At 49.6% G+C, this 17,067-nt stretch overlaps 4 protein-coding genes across 4 annotated transcripts; 2 read left to right on the top strand and 2 right to left on the bottom strand.

Moving 5' to 3' along the window:
- Positions 1-3,549: 3,549 nt before the first annotated feature.
- Positions 3,550-4,134, bottom strand: FMAN_10236 (uncharacterized protein; the record flags this gene model as incomplete). The annotated part of the gene is made up of 1 exon (XM_041820887.1): positions 3,550-4,134. One exon carries the CDS (start codon positions 4,132-4,134, stop codon positions 3,550-3,552), a length of 585 nt encoding a protein of 194 aa, XP_041686723.1.
- Positions 4,135-6,889: 2,755 nt separating this feature from the next.
- FMAN_10235 (uncharacterized protein) lies at positions 6,890-8,376 on the top strand (the record flags this gene model as incomplete). Its single annotated transcript, XM_041820886.1, has 2 exons — positions 6,890-7,135; positions 7,201-8,376. 2 exons carry the CDS (start codon positions 6,890-6,892, stop codon positions 8,374-8,376), a joined length of 1,422 nt encoding a protein of 473 aa, XP_041686722.1.
- A 200-nt stretch (positions 8,377-8,576) lies between these two features.
- FMAN_10234 (putative peroxin-6) lies at positions 8,577-12,851 on the bottom strand (the record flags this gene model as incomplete). Its single annotated transcript, XM_041820885.1, has 3 exons — positions 8,577-9,177; positions 9,235-12,628; positions 12,680-12,851. 3 exons carry the CDS (start codon positions 12,849-12,851, stop codon positions 8,577-8,579), a joined length of 4,167 nt encoding a protein of 1,388 aa, XP_041686721.1.
- A 1,739-nt stretch (positions 12,852-14,590) lies between these two features.
- Positions 14,591-16,762, top strand: FMAN_10233 (uncharacterized protein; the record flags this gene model as incomplete). The annotated part of the gene is made up of 1 exon (XM_041820884.1): positions 14,591-16,762. One exon carries the CDS (start codon positions 14,591-14,593, stop codon positions 16,760-16,762), a length of 2,172 nt encoding a protein of 723 aa, XP_041686720.1.
- Between the last annotated feature and the right edge of the window lie 305 nt (positions 16,763-17,067).

Here is a 17,067-nt window from a genome sequence, read left to right as displayed (position 1 = left end):
CCAAATGGATCATCAGGAGGTATCTCGTCGAAATGATGCTGCAATGCGTCCAAACATCAACCTGAAAGTCGGTGCCAGCTCGTCAGGACTTGTCGACCAAGCCGACCCACTGTGCGAACACAGTTCTGTTCACAATTGTGCGAACCTGAGTAAAGACGGAAGCGGGCTCTGCATCATGTGTAAGGCCTCGCAATGCGGTTAAGGAAACCCTTTGGCGACCTTGGCTGGCCATCGTGTAGATCCTTGGCGATGGTGAGCCATTCCTACAGGACCCCAGGTCTTGTCTTAGCGCTCCGAATCGATCGAACAAGGCAACCTTCAGAGGACATCTGGAGATAGGCTTGTAACCGACGCGATGGTTCGGATCATGCGGTATGGGAGACTGGTAGGGGTCTGCCTGCAGATACGCACACACACTCACGCAATCATGTAAGACATCCGTCTGTCTTGATGAAGAACCTAGCTAGACATGGCTGTGGTTCCCACGTGCTGGGGCGTAACATTGGCAGGGTTCATTGGAGAATCGGAAATCATAATGCGGGAGGGGTGAGGCTGATGGGCTTGTAAGACAAGGCACAGACGTATATGAACCTGGGCCAGTGAGAAATCTCGACTTGACGACAGAGAGTGGATGGAATTGGGGTCCTGTTTTTTTCCTTATCCAGCCAAGTCAGCATATAGCAAGAGATAGTCGACGATTTGCACGTCTACCACGGCGAAATCTACCTATCGACCCGTAATATGGCCGTGATCTTCAGGATGTGATGTGGTAGTGTAATTGATATCTATTAGTTTATTATTTAGCCGCCGTGTCCAACTTGGATGCCACTACTCCCGTACTAAAGCCACCTAGGATCTCATTAAGCGCTGTCAATCGACCACTGAATATAATGCAAAGCTCCAGATGCGCCTGTGCTAGTTATGGGATCACGAGGCTAGAGGAGATAGCGAAATGACACGCAACCTTCACAGAGAGAGCCAAGAGACTAGACGCTCCATGAGGTGACATGTGTGTTGTCTGAGTGGTTCTCTTATTCGTAGTTAAGAGAAAAATAAGTGAGGATCGGTCATCAGTGACAGATACGATTCATGCCACACTCATCAGGGGGTCATTCATGGCATCTGCAACTCGCTCCCTTGTCCAGCATGACGCTGTACTGTGCTACGTAAGACCGAGGACGCGGAGATCGATGGATGAAGCAGGTTAATATCGGGATCCGAAATAGACAATATATACGACATGCATATTCTCAAAAGGACCGTGGTGCTTACGCCGTAAGGTATCTCATAGCCTGGAAGCAAGTGCTTCTATCCCCGTCCCATTCCCCCCAGATCCAAACCGTCAATGTCGTGATTGGACTGAGAACGAGATACTGAGACTATTCGTGAGTCTAAGCCTCATAAAGTTCATCGACTTTTCCTGTGTGACAGTGGCTGAGCCAAAACGGGCGGGGTTTGCGAGACCAGGCCTATTCGTTGAGACTCGAGAATAATATAATATGATATGATCTGATGTTTCTTACTGTTTCTTTGGTCACCAACTAACTAGTCCATTACTCTCTCTCCATGTGTCGTGTATGTGACTATCCAAAAAAGGTCAGTAATAAACTTGGCTACCCGCGGGTTTTGGCAGGGGGGGTATCCCGGCGGACCGTCTCTGTAGGGCGTAGACCGGGCCGACAGTGAGAATTTCGCAGAGAGTGAGATTCTGTTAGTATATTCAATGATTAATAATAGTTGGTCCATGTGCGTTGGCTGTTGAGTGTCCAGTTCTAGTAAACTGCTCGCAGCTGTAGTGCCATGTCCCCTTCATGTCTGTCTCACAGTGACAAAAGTTGCACTATTATATGATACATGTACATGTATTGTAGGTAAGCTGATGACTGCGCATTGAGCAAATACTCTTTGCGGCTTTACGTATTCCAAGCGTTTCTCTGCATGTTCCAGTCATTGCTCAGCCAAAACCTGCACGTCACCAGATGCGGCTCAGAGGGATCGACATTAGAGTGACCTTGGACCTCCCTCACGACTCAAACAGCGCATATGCAGGCCGCCAGAAGAGTGTGAGAATCTGCCCAATAAGGCAAATGCCCGTCTTTTAGCCCGTGTTGATCAGCTGTGCAGGCATGGCCAGTATAACAAGGACATACACAAAAGAAATGACAGGTCTCACACGCACGGAGATAGAGGTAAGAAAACCGAAAACCTCGATCTCAAGTGACCCGGGATACTTGGAACTTTAGGAGAGGCTTGGCAGGCTCATGGACTTTATACCCTCACTACACAGGCCTCAAGTCTTCAATGCACCCCAACGGCTCGGTCCCGAAGCTTTGGAGGCGATGCACAATAGAGGCTAATAAAGAGGGTGTGAAGAGAGGGAGGAAAAGGGCCAATATTTTATCCATTTGTGGATATAACTGCCTCTCAAAAAGCCAAGCAACTTCGGCGAACTTTTTGGGTCTTTTTAGTTTATTTTTTCCCTTTTTTACCACGTGAGTAACGGTCTTGCAGTTGTGGATATGTCCAGTTTTTTCCCAACTCTAGCTTGAGTCAATTGTTTGTTTATTAGTCGCCGTTGGAGGAAAACGTCCTAATGAGGCGAAAAAGATGATGTACTTGTTTCGGTATGAGAAATGCAACTTCATTACTAGCGGGTGTGGTTACACGCATCTCATGTTCAAGGGACGAGAGTCATGCCTCACACCAGAAGGCAATGCAATGCAATGCAATGCAATGCAGAGAGTGAGAGACATGCTCTACGTCTACATACACACATACACTGCTAGTTAGTTACCTAGTGGACTGCACACATATGCAGACATCTACGGATGACATACTACAGTATGGTACATACCTATCATACTGTATCAAAGCCTCAACCTCATTGGAGTTGATGACATTTGCATGAATCTTTGCAAGGAACATGGCGGAAATAGCTGACATCTATCACCTACACCACCATGCATACTTACACTATCGAGGCAGTGGAGGTCAAGAGAATAACGACAGCCGGCTAAGACGTCGCCGCTGAGTCAGTCTGCACATGTAAGCAAAGAATCAGCTCGTCAAGCATTCGATGCATCTACAACAGCAGCTGATCTCATAACTACGTGGCCATATGCACAATCATCAAACTCGCATAGATAAACTTGTCATGTGTCGTTTCATGTCGAATTGGATCTCAATGACTCTATCAATGTGATGTGAACATAATTTTCTAAACTCCTCAACATCCCGAGGCTTCCGCCTCCAAGCCCAGAACCAGACACCATATGCGTACGTATGTGTACGTGACCGACATATGATGCATTCAGAAAACTCCGCGCTGGGTATTCCATGCGCCTCATCGATGACCTGCAAGGAATCAAATAGCTACACAGTAGCCAATCTCGAAAAAGACGTTGCCTCGCAGCGAGAATCTCGCCCCAATAAAAATCTCCAAACGGCCATCCCCTAAGAAGAAGAACAAGGTATCATAAGTGAGGTGAAGAATAATTCATGTCTGTCAAGGGACAGGCTGGGTCGTGTAACCAAGCGGTTTTAATGCATCTAGAAGAGAGCAACCATGACAGCGACCATGGCAGCACCGACGAAGCCCGAGGAGGCCATGAGGCCACTGGCACCAGCAGTAGGCACGGTGGAAGGGCTGGGAGCCTCATAGCCAGGGCTTCCAGGAACATCAGTGCTGCTGCCAGGGACGGGGAGCTTGGTGGTGGTGTAAGAACCAGGAGCAGTAGGGCCAGCCTTGGTGGTAGTGTTGCCAGCAGGGTAGAAGGTGGTCTTGGCAGAGGGAGCCTTCTTGGTGGTGCTGATGGTAGGAGTGCTGATGATAGTGGGAAGCTCGTGGCTGGTGGTGTTGACAACAGGCTCGTAGACGCTGGTGGTAGGGGGAACGTAGACAGAGGTGGTGGGAACCTCGGGCGCAGCAGTCGAAGTGGTAACGACAACCTCGGTCGAGGTTGTGGTACGGAGGGGGCAGTCGGTCACAGTAGGGTTGCACTGAGTAAGAGTGATAACCCGGGTAGTGGTCGAGGTGAGTGTTGTGGTGTCCAGAACAGGAGCAGGAGGAGCGTAGTCCTGAGCAGCGGCGACCGAGGCGCCAGCGACGGCAATCATGATGCTAGAGAACTGCATGGTGATGGTGATTGTTGGTGGTTTGAAAAAAGAACTGTGGTGGTTTCTTCCAAAGATATAGCAAGAGATTCTTGATGCGTTGAGCAAAAAAAGACTGTAGGGTGCAAAGCACAAAGAATGTTATCAAGAATCGTTTAATGAGTGTATAGCACAAGGCTGGAAGAGTGATATCATGAAAACAAGCGCACTTGAAGAGGTAAACAAGAGGAAACCAAGCAAGGCGCCTGGGCGGATACCGAGCGCAACTTGTAGTTTTCGCACACACTGCGGGACTTAATCTCTGTCCATTAAAGACCATCCATCCATCCATCCATTCGCCTGTCCATAGTTAGGTACCCTTGCCTGTCTAGCAGTCAGAGCCCTGGTGCGTTGTCACCTCATTAGCCCCCAACTTGATTGGCATTGTTCCCCGTACCGTCCCTGGAAGTCTATGAGTTAGCCCCGGCATTGGGTCCAAATGGTTTTCGTCAGTACCACCACACAACGGTACCTTGCATTGCAGTCATGAATGTGGACGGTGATTGGATCCAAAGGCAGCCTAGAACCCGGTTGAGGATCCGGCAGAACCTTGGCTACTGCGCTTTTGACTGGCTTGTTCCTGAGCTAGAGTGCTTACCCCGGTCTAGCTCTCTTCTGGCCTCTGCTCCCTGCAAAAGGAAGCATCGGTCACTGGCAAACTGTCTTCGGCTGCATATCCTCGGCCAATCAAAGCTTGCCAGGCTTGCAGGGACGTGTTTTGCTGGAGCCAGCAAAGAACTTCTATTTTAGCATCTCCCCTTTTGCGTGGTTTGTTGTGTCTTGACCAACTAACTGTCATTGTTGTAGAAGTCGGTGTGGGTTCGTTGCCATGCGACCTTGTGTCGACAAAGCTGTCAGTCTACCTAGATGAGTCAAGAGAGACAAAGAAGAAGAGAAATTTTCAGACCCAATATCATTGTGCAACCCGGACTGTGCTCTATAATGCGACCAAACTAACGGAGTTAACTGCAAAATTCGGTTGCATCGCTTGACACACAATTTCCCGGACCCATGGCGAGGACCAGAGCGTCTCATTCAACGTCCCACGATGCAGCGGCGTGGGCAAGGTTATGAAACGGCTTGCAACAGCGCTTCCGACGAGGGGATTATTCCGCCACGCAAAGATAGGCTGGTGGTGAGAGGAAAGGAACTGCAAACCAATCTCAGACAAAACCCTCGTGGTGACTTGGCTTTGGGTGACTTCAGAGACAGTCACAGATGCTTCAGTTAAAGTGCGTGCACAAAGCTTGAAACACTTAAAAAACGCCTCCAGATCTTGAACTGGTGCCGCCCACGGATAATGGCAGCCACACCGAAGACCATGGCCTAGTCCAGATGAAGGGAGAATGTCTAATTGGCTGTTAAGGGGTATGCCCTTGGTTATTGCGAGCGGCACGACTTGAGCCAGACTGGTACAATACTGGATCTGCAGCGGCTGTTGTCGCCAATGAAATAGTCCTGGCGCAGTGACTTGGTACACCGCATCCATAAGAGAAATAGATATCATGCAAAAGAGCGGCGACTAGCCGATGGTACTCTAATGATAGATCTCAACTGCCACTCAAAGTAATGCCAAGATGCGACTATCATCTGCAGTGTCGATAAAACAGATTGAGAGTGGGGTTAACACGAAATTGGCGTCCTCTGAGGCGAAGGATAACATGGCTTCCTTTGCTATAATAGTTGTTGTTGGAGGCCGGGAGACGCGGGTAGTTGCTGGTGCAGACGGGTACGCGGCTATCTTTAGCTCGATGGCTTGATCGAATTGAGGATCGCTTGGTCTCAAGTGGAAGATAAAGGAGTTTCAGGATATATCACGGGCAGTTGGACACTGCCCTTCGCTGTCCATGCGTCGATAGTGGACGATTCCGAATCAAGATGGCGTCCATAGTGTCCGTGGGCATCGCATCCGCCAGTAGCGGCCAACAAAGGACGAACAAGCCCCAGGCCTAGGTAGGGGGCATTCTTTTAAGGGGGGTTGATATTAATTGATGATGATAATGGAGAGAAGGACATTATGGGGAATCAAAGAGACAAAGAAAGATGAGAAGAAGAAAACCGAAAACCGAAACAAGGGAAAGGAAGAACTGACGACATGGTGGAGAATCTCTTTCTCTTCTTTCGTAATGCAGTTCAAACAGCCTCACTATAACATCATATCACTAACACGAGATGTGTATCAGCCACACAAATGATACATGTACACTTCAGTCACTGTATTGTCTGGTTCTGTTTCTAAGAGAGTATTGCATCTTCAGTTGGCAACTCCCGTCATCGGCAGTCAGAGAAAGAATCACAAAACGCTTTTCTGACATCCAATGTAGTTCGAAACCCTTCTCATGCATTTTTATGTCCACTAAAGCACTCTCATGCATTCAGGAGATCTTCCTGCAGCAACAGTTCCAAATGCCCCGCCCCCGCATCATTCCTCCAACTGAGTCTCCAAGTTAGAGCGCTATAATTAAGGAGTTCGGTTCCCCTATTTCTGGGCGTCCAAGTACTCCGCCTGGTATTTTATGAGACATAGTACCATGCGACACCTTATGCTTACGTAGCTGATGAGGATAGCTCCATTATCCCTACTACCGTTCCATAGGTTGCCTCGACAGTTGTCCAGAGAAACCCAACCACATTCCATAACTCCATCAGATAATGCGAATACCCTGACGAACAACTCACACTCTCTCTACTAATCAAACCAAACCATATCAAACTCTTATTTAATATTTAATCCAACATGACCAACCTTTTGACCGACCCCGCCCTCTTTATTTTCACTTCTTTGACAGCTGGCTCGTCCCACATCGTCACGGCCACCTCACGCCTCGAGACCATCCTACGCGCCAACCGGGTTCCCTTCAAAGCCGTCGACATTGCCGTCGACACCAAGGCTCGTTTGCTATGGGGTCGAAGAGCCGGCAAAGACAAGAGCGGTCGCCCGAGGAAACTTCCTGCCCTCGTTCAGGAGGGCTGGGTTCTAGGTGTACGACAAACGTCCCCTTTAGTACTACCATGGGCCGTATAGCTGATGCATGTCGCTTTCTGTAGGACATTGTTGAAATCGAAGAATGGAACGAATATGGCGAGCTCAAGGAGCATGTTACGATTTACTTCGACGAATTCACCATCCCCTCCATCAACGATAAGCTTCCCGAGCCCCCGCTGAAACGGCCTATCGACCTTACCGGCGGCCTTCTTGCGTCCATGACCCCTTCGCCTGTCGCAAAGGCTGTAGCTGCTGCAGCCGCCAGCGCCGCCGCTGCTCCAAAACCTGCTCCTGCTGCGCCTCCGCTGCCGGCAACCAAGGCCGCTGCATCTTCTGCCACACCGAAGGCTTCCACAGAACCTAAGAAGGAAGAGAAGGCTCTGCCTGTCCGATCCGTCGCTGATGAAGCTGCGCAAAAGGCTAAGGAACTTCGCCTGAAGACTCTGCGAGAAAAGGTCCATGGTAAGGATGGTGCGAAGGCCAAGAAGGAGGACATAAGCGCGAAGGAGACTGGGAAATCTAAGGAACCAGAAACTCCTGTCGCAAAGACCGATGGTATCCAGTCACCAACATCCGGTTCATGGGCCGAGACGGATGCAGGACGAAACGCTATTCAGAGTCCGACAAGTGGCACTTGGAAGGAAAGTGGTCCAGGTTCAATCTCCTCCTTGAAACGAGCCAGTGTGGAAGTGAGCCCAGACGAGGCCAAGGCTGTGGAAGCTAAGACGGCCATAAAGGAAGAGCCCGAATTAGAAAAGAAGGCTGAGACAAAGTCGGACGATGATTCTTCGGACGACGATGAGGAGGAGACCGAAGAGGAGGAGGAGGACACTGATGAGGATAGTGACGAGGACAGGGAAGACGACGAGGAAGACGAAACAGACGATGAGGAAAAAGAAACTAATAAGCCTTCGGTAACGCCAGAACCCGAGGCGGCAACAGCAGCAGCACCTGCAGAAGCTGCCAAAGATGACAAGCCTAAAGAAGAGCCTGAGGACATCAAGAAAGAGATCAAGAAAGACTCTCACAAAGACTCGAAGAAAGACTCTAAAAAGGACCACAAGAAAGATGTCAAGAAAGACACCAAGAAGCCAGTCAAGAAGGATCCCAAGAAGGACACCAAGAAGGACGTGAAGAAAGACCCCGAAAAGGATTCCAAGAAGGATCATAAGAAGGACTCGAAGAGAGATACTAAGAAAGATACCAAGAAAGAAGTCAAGAAGGATGCCAAGAAGTAAGAGCGATATGAGCAGAACGAATCAAGGAAGTTTGCTTCAATGTTGGTTCTAGTCAGATAAGGAATAATAGTGTACAGAGTCTAGTCAAACTCAACCGATATACCACCATGATATTAATAACAAGAAATACCCAATCTCCCCTCAAACACTCAATATACAAAAAATGCTATATAATGCCGTAATGGTCCATCCATCCCCAACTAATATAATCCATCGTCATCGCTGGCTGTCCCATCTTGGAATCCCATAGGTGCCTTGCCCTTGCCCTTGGATCTGCCATTCATATCATCCACCTCGTCCTCTTCATCAAATTCGTCGCCGCTCGTCAATGCGATCGCTTTGCCTTTGCCCTTGCTCGATCCTGAAGCAACCGCCTTGCCCTTGCCCTTGGATGATGTCGACGCCCCTGACACAACACGTTGGACTGGAGGTGGTTTGTTTTCCGGCTCTTTCTCTCGGACTCCCTCGAAGGTTGCCCGGACGTGTTCATAGTGAGCCAGTTCGCCAGCACTGACACTGGGCACGAGCTCATCGTTAGCTGCCAGGAAGTCTTCTTCCTGAACCATAACGGCAATGTCTTCAGGGGTGGCGTAGTGATCAAAATAATATGCCGTGGAAATGGGATGTTGGGTTGCTGGATCGGAATTGATGGCGCGAATCTTGTTGTCCACAGCTGTGGCTTGTCGTGTAACGGCTTTCAGCATTGCATCACTGCAAAGGGCATAGAAATCGGCACCGGTATATGTGAAGGGGAGTTTCTCTGCCACTGAAGCGAGGGATACTGATGGATGAAGTGTGAATCTGCAAATAGGTTGTTAGCCACTGTTGTTGGATTAGAGGAAGATGGTATCAACTCACTTTCTGGTCAGAGCTTCCAAAATGGTTTGCTGCTTGTCGTTGGTGTCAGAGACACCAAGGTAAAGCATTTTATCAAATCGACCAGGTCGCAAAAGGGCAGGGTCCAAAAGATCTGGTCTGTTGGTTGCTCCAATAACGAAAACCCCTCCGCCGCCATCATCACCCCCAGACATACCATCCAGTTCTGCCAGAAGCTGGGAGACAATACGGTCCATAACACCACCACTGTCGCCTTGGTTGCCACGCTTGGGTGCCACTGAATCCAACTCATCGAAGAAGACGACGCAAGGTCTAGCATCGCGAGCACGTTGGAACACGCGTCGAACGTTGGCTTCGGACTCTCCGATATACATGTTGAGAAGCTCTGGTCCTTTAACACTGAAGAAGTTGAGACTGTATTCAGTAGCGATCGCCTTGGCCAATAATGTCTTTCCGGTTCCGGGAGGACCGTAGAACAGAATGCCTGATCGCTTCTTCATACCCTTCGCAAACAGCTCAGGGCGCTCGAGTGGTAGTTGAATGGTCTCAGTAACGGCTTCTTTGACGTTATTGAGACCACCAACATCATCCCAGGTAACATTGGGGATCTTGGGTGCACCGATAGAGTCAGAGAAGTTCTTGCGAGCAGCCTCGACGGCAATTTCAAAATCCCCCTTGGTAAGACAGCGGGCAAGGGGGCCACCAGCGACCTGCACATCTCGTACCGTGATAATCGTGTTATCATGCGTATTCTTGGCTGAGAGCTGCTCCAGTCGTGACTGTTGAGCGATAGAGGCACGCTCAACAACATCAACCAAGTCTCCAGCCACAAGTGCAGCAGTCTTGAGAGCGATTGAGTTGAGGTCGATCGAAGGCTCAAGGCTAACACCCCTATCGCTAATGATGGATTTCAGAATGGACTCTCGCTCCGCTTCGTCGGGGGCTGTCATTTCTAACTCGTGTGTGAACAAGGCTCGAACGCCATCGGGTACTTTGTCGACCTCATTCGTTGTGGCAATCAAAACTCGTGTGTCTTCTAGAATCTCCTTGATTGTTGACTCGATGCGATCAGCAGTGAGTGCCTCGACGTGCTGAACAAGTAAAGCACAGCAATCGGGACCACAACTCATGGCACGCTCGGCTCTCGTCCTGAGAAAACCCTCAGTTTTCACATCGCTTCCACTACCGCTTCCCTCGCTGAGTATATCGTACGCGTCGATTTTATATGTATGAAGACCCATATCGGAACAAGCGCCTGACGCTAGAGTCAACTTTCCAATATTTCGATGTGTTGACGTTAACAAAATTGCGACAGGAGGCATCTTCAAATGAATCGCTCTAGCGCTAGTGGCCGCTGCGATCAACTCCCTCAACTGGCGTCTGAGAGGTGACACATATGGCAACTCGGGCTCCTGAATTGGAGCAGGGGTCGACTCCGAGGCCTTCTTGGGTGTCTTCTTGAGACCAAGGTAATATTGCCATGTGCTCTGCTTGATACCTGGTATGCGACTTGTTTCGAAGCCTGAACCATGCATTGCAACAGATGAACTATCAATGCACGCAACTGATCCCCAGAAAGCCTCGGCACTTCCATCTTCGTCCTCGTCAGCTTTCTGGATTTGAATATGTCCAACTTTGAACCATGCTACGCTGTCGAACTTGGAAGGTTGCTTTCCTCCCTCCTGTCCACCGGCAGTGAGTGCCATCACATCGTCCACTTCGGATCCTCCTGCGCCAGGCATCTCCTGGAGCGTACGGCCGAGCTCAGCGTCAACTGGGACAGCGATAAGATCGCCGTTTCGAACAAGGCGAATTTTGTGTGCGAAATACCGTTTGAGGCCACCCAGAACGGCGGTTTGGAAAGCTCGCTCAGCAGAGATAGGAGTTCGAATGTGGTGAATAGTAATATCCCGAGCGTAAGGGGGACGAGCTGCACTTGTAAATCTAGGGATTGTCCCCTTGCCTTGATACGACGCCTTTTTTAAGGGCGCAAGACGCAGATAGGGTGCATCGTCTAGATTGGCCAGGAGGATAGGTGATGCGTAGGCTGTGGGACTGGCTGGCCGCTGAATCTGGGATTCAAAGAACGACAATCTTCTCTCGCCATGTTTAGCGCTGGGTATTCTGGTCATTGGCCGTTGCGAATAACCTTCAGGAAGACCATAGACTCGGACGGGTCGCCACTTGGCAGGCTCTGACTCAACTTGTCCAAAACTTCCGAGGCCAAATGCACCAAATCCATTCGCAGGGGGTTCCTCTGCAGCTTCTATTCGTACCCAATCTCCAGAAAAACATCCAACACGGCTCAGCGATGTCACATCGACATAGATTCGCGCTTCCTCGTCATCTTCTAAGGATGGCTTCGGATGTAAAAGGTCTGTCGGAATTTGTTCCATCAGACCCTGTGCCTTGAAGAGACGACCTCGAGGTCGGTCTGGTCGAGCAGTGGTCGCGGTGAAATTGGAGAAAACGGAGCCAGGCGTTGCGATTCCATTTGTTTTCCTGCCACGAAGTGTTCCAACCGTCATTGGCGTGCCTGGCTGCAGTGTTGATACACCGCTGGCATTGGTCGTGGGCAATGTTGGCGCTTGCAAAGAAATCATATCGTCCATAGAATCGTCTGATAATTCGTCTTCGTTGTCGAAATCAGACATATCTGGCTCGGTTTCGGTCGCAGACTCCATATCCTCGGTGGTCATTCCTGACTTATCGCGATCCTCAGCTGCAGAGTAGAACTGGTCGTTGCTGGTATCATCCTCATCTTCGGGTACGCCATTAAGCTGTTGGCTAGCGGTCATCGAAGCAACGCGACGTATCTGTTTGGTATGGACACGACCGCGCATGAGAATGATCTTGGTTGACTCCGTTAAAACACCTTGAGCAACAGGCTCGCACAGCATGATCTTTCCGGGGTTCGGAGGCACGTGTGTAAGAGGGTGCGGCGGAAGAGGAAGTGGAAATAGATCGCCTGCATGTACAACCTTGAGACTGCTCAGGGCAGCCCGAAGAGAAGTTACGAGACGCCCATCCGGAGATGAATCGGCTCCTTTCGCCTTGGAGCTGGCAGGGTGGTCTCGGAAGAAGGTACCCTCCCCATTCTCCAGTCTTTTCGTCAATTCACTCTCCAGGCTCACAAAGACGGTTTCGAGAGGAACGGGCGCCACGTCAAGCACGAGGATCTCGATTCCGCCGCGGCTGTGGCTTGATAGCTTGGATGGCGCGACCTGTTGTAACGTCACGGCAAAGCTTTGTAGGGAAGCAGAAGACGGTGAGAATCGGACGGTCGAGGGCGCGAGTGCAGAAGACTCGATAATGGGTACAATTGACCACGGACTATCGGTAGGGTTGGCATTGGGTATCCACGGAGCGATCGCAATGTGGTGGACGTCTTCGGTAGCGCCTTGGTAGAGTTGAGCTGAGATTTCGTTCTAGCATTGACTTGTAATGAAAGATGTGCTTCACTTACCGTTACCTAGATGGGGAAAGAGATCTCGAAAGATGTCTTCGGATACTATGCCGACATCGCTCTTGATGTGATCGTCAAGCACCAGCTTTGCCGTTATTGCAGGCTTGTCCTGACGCCGTCTGCGGTTCCTCCGCCTGTTTGAAGTCAAAGCTGGCTTTGAAGAGGACGCCATCTTAAGAAGGAGTCAAGCTTGAGGGAATGTGGTAAAGTTTGCGGAGGACGATATTGTAACAGGAAGCTCGAGGCGCAAACGCGGGGATCACTGCATCGCTCTGGGAATCCTTCAATTGGTAAAATCGCAAGATCTGGACAAACAGACAAGAAAGAGCAATCTCGAGTATACAATTGCGCGTAAACAACAAAAAGGAAACCCCAAGGGGATGAGGATGAAGCTACTGACTGTGAGGTTGAGATTAAGAAATTGGAGGTGGCTTTGGAGCTCGGCAGCGGCTCAGAGCGACCGAAGCAGCAACAGTGGCCTGCCTCGGCTTCTCCCAGCTTTGGCTAAGGTTGGTAGGTGCTACCAGTACACGGGGGTCTCTGCCGCTCCGAGATACGTACCGAGACCGAGAAGCCCGTGAGATGCCCCGAACGCGGAGAAGCGTGCGCAACAGCCAAAAAAAATAGAAGAAGATGCCAAATGGAAGTAAACTCATCAAATAGTCCCCTAAGCGAGGTAAAGATACCTTATCTAAGCCTTTTTGTCATCTTGGATGGAGATTCTACCCAAGTTTTCCTTCAGTCTCCTACCAGTACCTACCTAAATCTACAGCGGGTATCGGTCAGCAACTCCAGAGTCCAACGTCTCCAGCGTCTCCAACCTGGGGTAAAAAGCCAAGTCCAGGGTTGGTCGATTCGTGGCGAGACCCTGCAACGCTTCAATTGGAGAAACGAAGCACAGCGCAAGATCAACAGGAGCTGAAAATAGCTTATCTTGCATGAGGAATGACACAAGCGGCATTGGATACTTGATCCTACTTGTTCAGGTCTAACTTATCTAAGTGTCTTCGGCATCAGCATCATATGGACGAAAACGAAATCATACATCATGGATGTCTGGCAATCGTTTACGACGCGAATACGCTCTTATCATTTCCCCAACTGTATAAGCAAGCAGTACGGAGTACTCAGAAAAAGAATGTCACACGCATCATCAATTCTTGGCCGTTGGCAGTGTCTATTGCAGCATGATCACCCAAAACATACAGTACGGTACAGCTGAGAACGCAAATTAGATGATCTCTTAGACCCCTTTTGACAGCCTTCACATGCTTTTCAGCAAGGATCATCACTCATTAAAGTCGCGGTCCCGCCACAAATCCGGCTGTCTGGCCAAAACTCTGCTCCTATCGACTTCCCATGACGCAACTCCATCTTATTAGCGACCATTCACAGTTGATTGCCCTGTCACTTCCCATGATTAAACATTGCCGGCCTGTTTGATGAATTTGAAACGGCGTTTCCCCTTCTTTCTAACCGTCACAAAAGAAAAAGACTCGGTCTAGACAGTCTTGACAGTTTCTCATCATCACGCCAGTCCCTGATACACCGCATAACAACCGAGACTCAAGTCAACAATCGGTCTGCCCGTTAAGTGGAATATTGGACGTACACCATCTGATCTATTCTCCTTATGATCCCACCCTCTTTTTATCGATCCTTGACCTGTTCTTGCATTGGCCATCTCCGTCCTGGATCTGTATCTCCGTAATCCTTATAATCAGTCCCTTTCCGACATGCGAATTGTTCCTTGAACAGTAGATCTCTCTTCCAAGGTCGGCAGTCGTCCAATCGCTCGACTACCACTACCTAGGTACTTGTTCTTCACAGCCATAGCCATATTATCATCTGGTATCTACACATTCTCTACTGGCCAAGTCGGTCATCATAATCCATAATTGCATAGAAACTATGACACAACAACAACATGGCTCGTCAACTACGACGGAGGAACATCACCCAAAAGTTGTTGGCAAGAAGCTAGCCGAAACAGCCGTCCAATTCACACAACAAGCTGAGAAGCTCTCACACCAACACCCAACAGGCGAAGACCCCGGAGTTGCAATTGAAGCACAATTTGTCACGCCCCATGATCCTGTCATCATCACTTCAGATGGAAAACGACTCCCGGGTGTGCCATTACAGGAGGCGCATAAGCTCAATGTCCTGAGGGAAGAGCTTCAAGGCAAGCCTGAGAGTGTCGAAATCAAAGCAGGAGATGAAACCAAAGAGAGGATATCCAACGTCGAGAAGGCAAACCCCGAGCAAAAAAAGGTTGTTCAGTTGCCCTCAGAACAGAATGGCGCATCTCTACAAAAGTCCAACAGCAACAGCACATTGCGAAAGCAGACACCCCCTTCTCATACCAATCCTCTCTTCCCTCCACTGCCGCTCTATGGACCTCCAAATATGCTGCGCAATCTTCAATGCATGTTCTTTCGAATCAGCGCATTCTTTCTCAGCCTGGCATTTCTCGGAGTTATCGTCTTGGGCTCATTGTTTACGACGATGCCCATGATCTGGAAGAATATCTGGTACCGGTTAACTTTTCGCGATCCTGATTCTGATAGGCCGTTCTATGAAGAGGAGAAACGCAGAGCTCAAGCAAGACACGAGCAAGAAAAGGCCTGGAAGCAAAAATCATCAAATGGACGAACGCTAGACAGGATGGAAAATGCTGAGGAATTCCCACCAACCGAGGGCGGACCAGACCCAATCATCTGTGACGTCGCATATTATGCGCGCAGGGTTGGTCTAGATGTTGAGACATTTGAGGTTCAGACCGAAGATGGATTCATAATCGACTTATGGCATGTTTACGACCCCAAGGAGTATACTGAACTCGAGGAAAGCCTGAGGTCTGATCAGGGGCCGGAAGTGTTCCAACCCCAGAGGAAGAAGCTCAAAGACCCATCACAGAAGCCAAAGTTCCCCGTGCTGCTCATGCATGGTCTCCTACAAAGCTCGGGTGCTTATTGCTGTAATGATGACGACTCTCTCGCTTTCTGGCTGTGCAAGTCTGGCTATGACGTTTGGCTTGGCAACAACCGTTGCGGATTCAAGCCCAAGCATGCACTGCTTGAGTACAGCGACCCGAGGATGTGGTGCTGGAATATTAGACAGATGGGTGTTTTCGATCTTCCCGCGTTGACGTCGCGAGTCATCACAGAGACGGGTTTCGAAAAGATTGGCCTTATCTGCCACTCTCAAGGCACAACTCAAACCTTTGTCGCCTTGGCCAAAGAACAACGACCTGAGCTGGGAGAGAAGCTGACTGTATTCTGTGCTCTCGCCCCAGCCGCATATGCTGGGCCGTTGATCGGCAAAATGTACTTCAAGTTCATGCGAATCATTTCGCCAGGTCTATTTCGTCTCATGTTTGGCATCCATGCATTCATCCCCTTCATGATGCAGATGCACAAACTGTTAGATCCCCGTCTATATGGCTGGCTTGGCTACAAAGTCTTCTCGTTCCTGTTTGACTGGACTGACGTCCGTTGGGATCGTGGCCTTCGCAACCGCATGTTCCAGTTTGCGCCTGTTTACGTCAGCGCCGAGTCTATGCGGTGGTGGCTTGGCCGAGAGTGCTTTGCCAAGCACAAATGTATCTTGTCGACGAAAGAGATTGTTAGGACTGAGGAGCACATGGATTCCAAGAGAGACGGACGACCCGTGACGCCAAGGACCTCGTCGGCGCTCGAAGCTCATCGGAAACATCCCAAGGGCTCTACCGCGTGGTACAACAAACAAGCACCACCTATGGCTATGTGGGTTTGTGGTAACGATGATCTTGTTGACGGAAGGAAACTGCTCCGGCGGTTTGAGAAGGGCCGCGAGCCTCATGTCAACCTGGTCCACAGCAAGGTGATCCCTGAATACGAACATCTAGATGTCATCTGGGCGATGGATGCGGTCGATCAGGTTTTTAAGGAAGTACGTGAGGTTCTATGGAAGACATGCAATGCACGCGATATTTGCCGCGTCCCTGAGGGTTGTGAGGCAGTGCTGCCAGAAAAGGCGAAACTGTCTGTCAAAGAAGATATGGTAGAGGAGTGCCAATCGAGTAGCAGTGGCGAGACTTAGAAAGTGTTCGAAGAGAAATAACGATATACACGAAAGCAATACACCGAGATGAAAGACGATTACGGAGATACATGGAACACAAAAAGGATACACGGATTGGAGCATTATGGATTGATATCATGTTACGGATACCTCTGCTTGGTTTTGTGAACATCAACACTGTCAGATGATTCGAGTTGAACTTCATTATGGGGCGATAGTGTTGTTTAGATGGCGTTGAGGTTGTCACATTACGTTGAATACCGAGGCAACGAGTTTAGACAAATCATTTAATTCATGGATTAAGTTAGTATTAGGTGATGTCT

The sequence above is a fragment of the Fusarium mangiferae genome, assembly GCF_900044065.1.
Source record: "Fusarium mangiferae strain MRC7560 genome assembly, contig: FMAN_scaffold011, whole genome shotgun sequence".
NCBI classification, from domain to species: Eukaryota; Fungi; Ascomycota; class Sordariomycetes; order Hypocreales; family Nectriaceae; genus Fusarium; species Fusarium mangiferae.
Note: the sequence above shows the minus strand (reverse complement) of the source record. Positions and strands in the feature narration are given on the sequence as shown.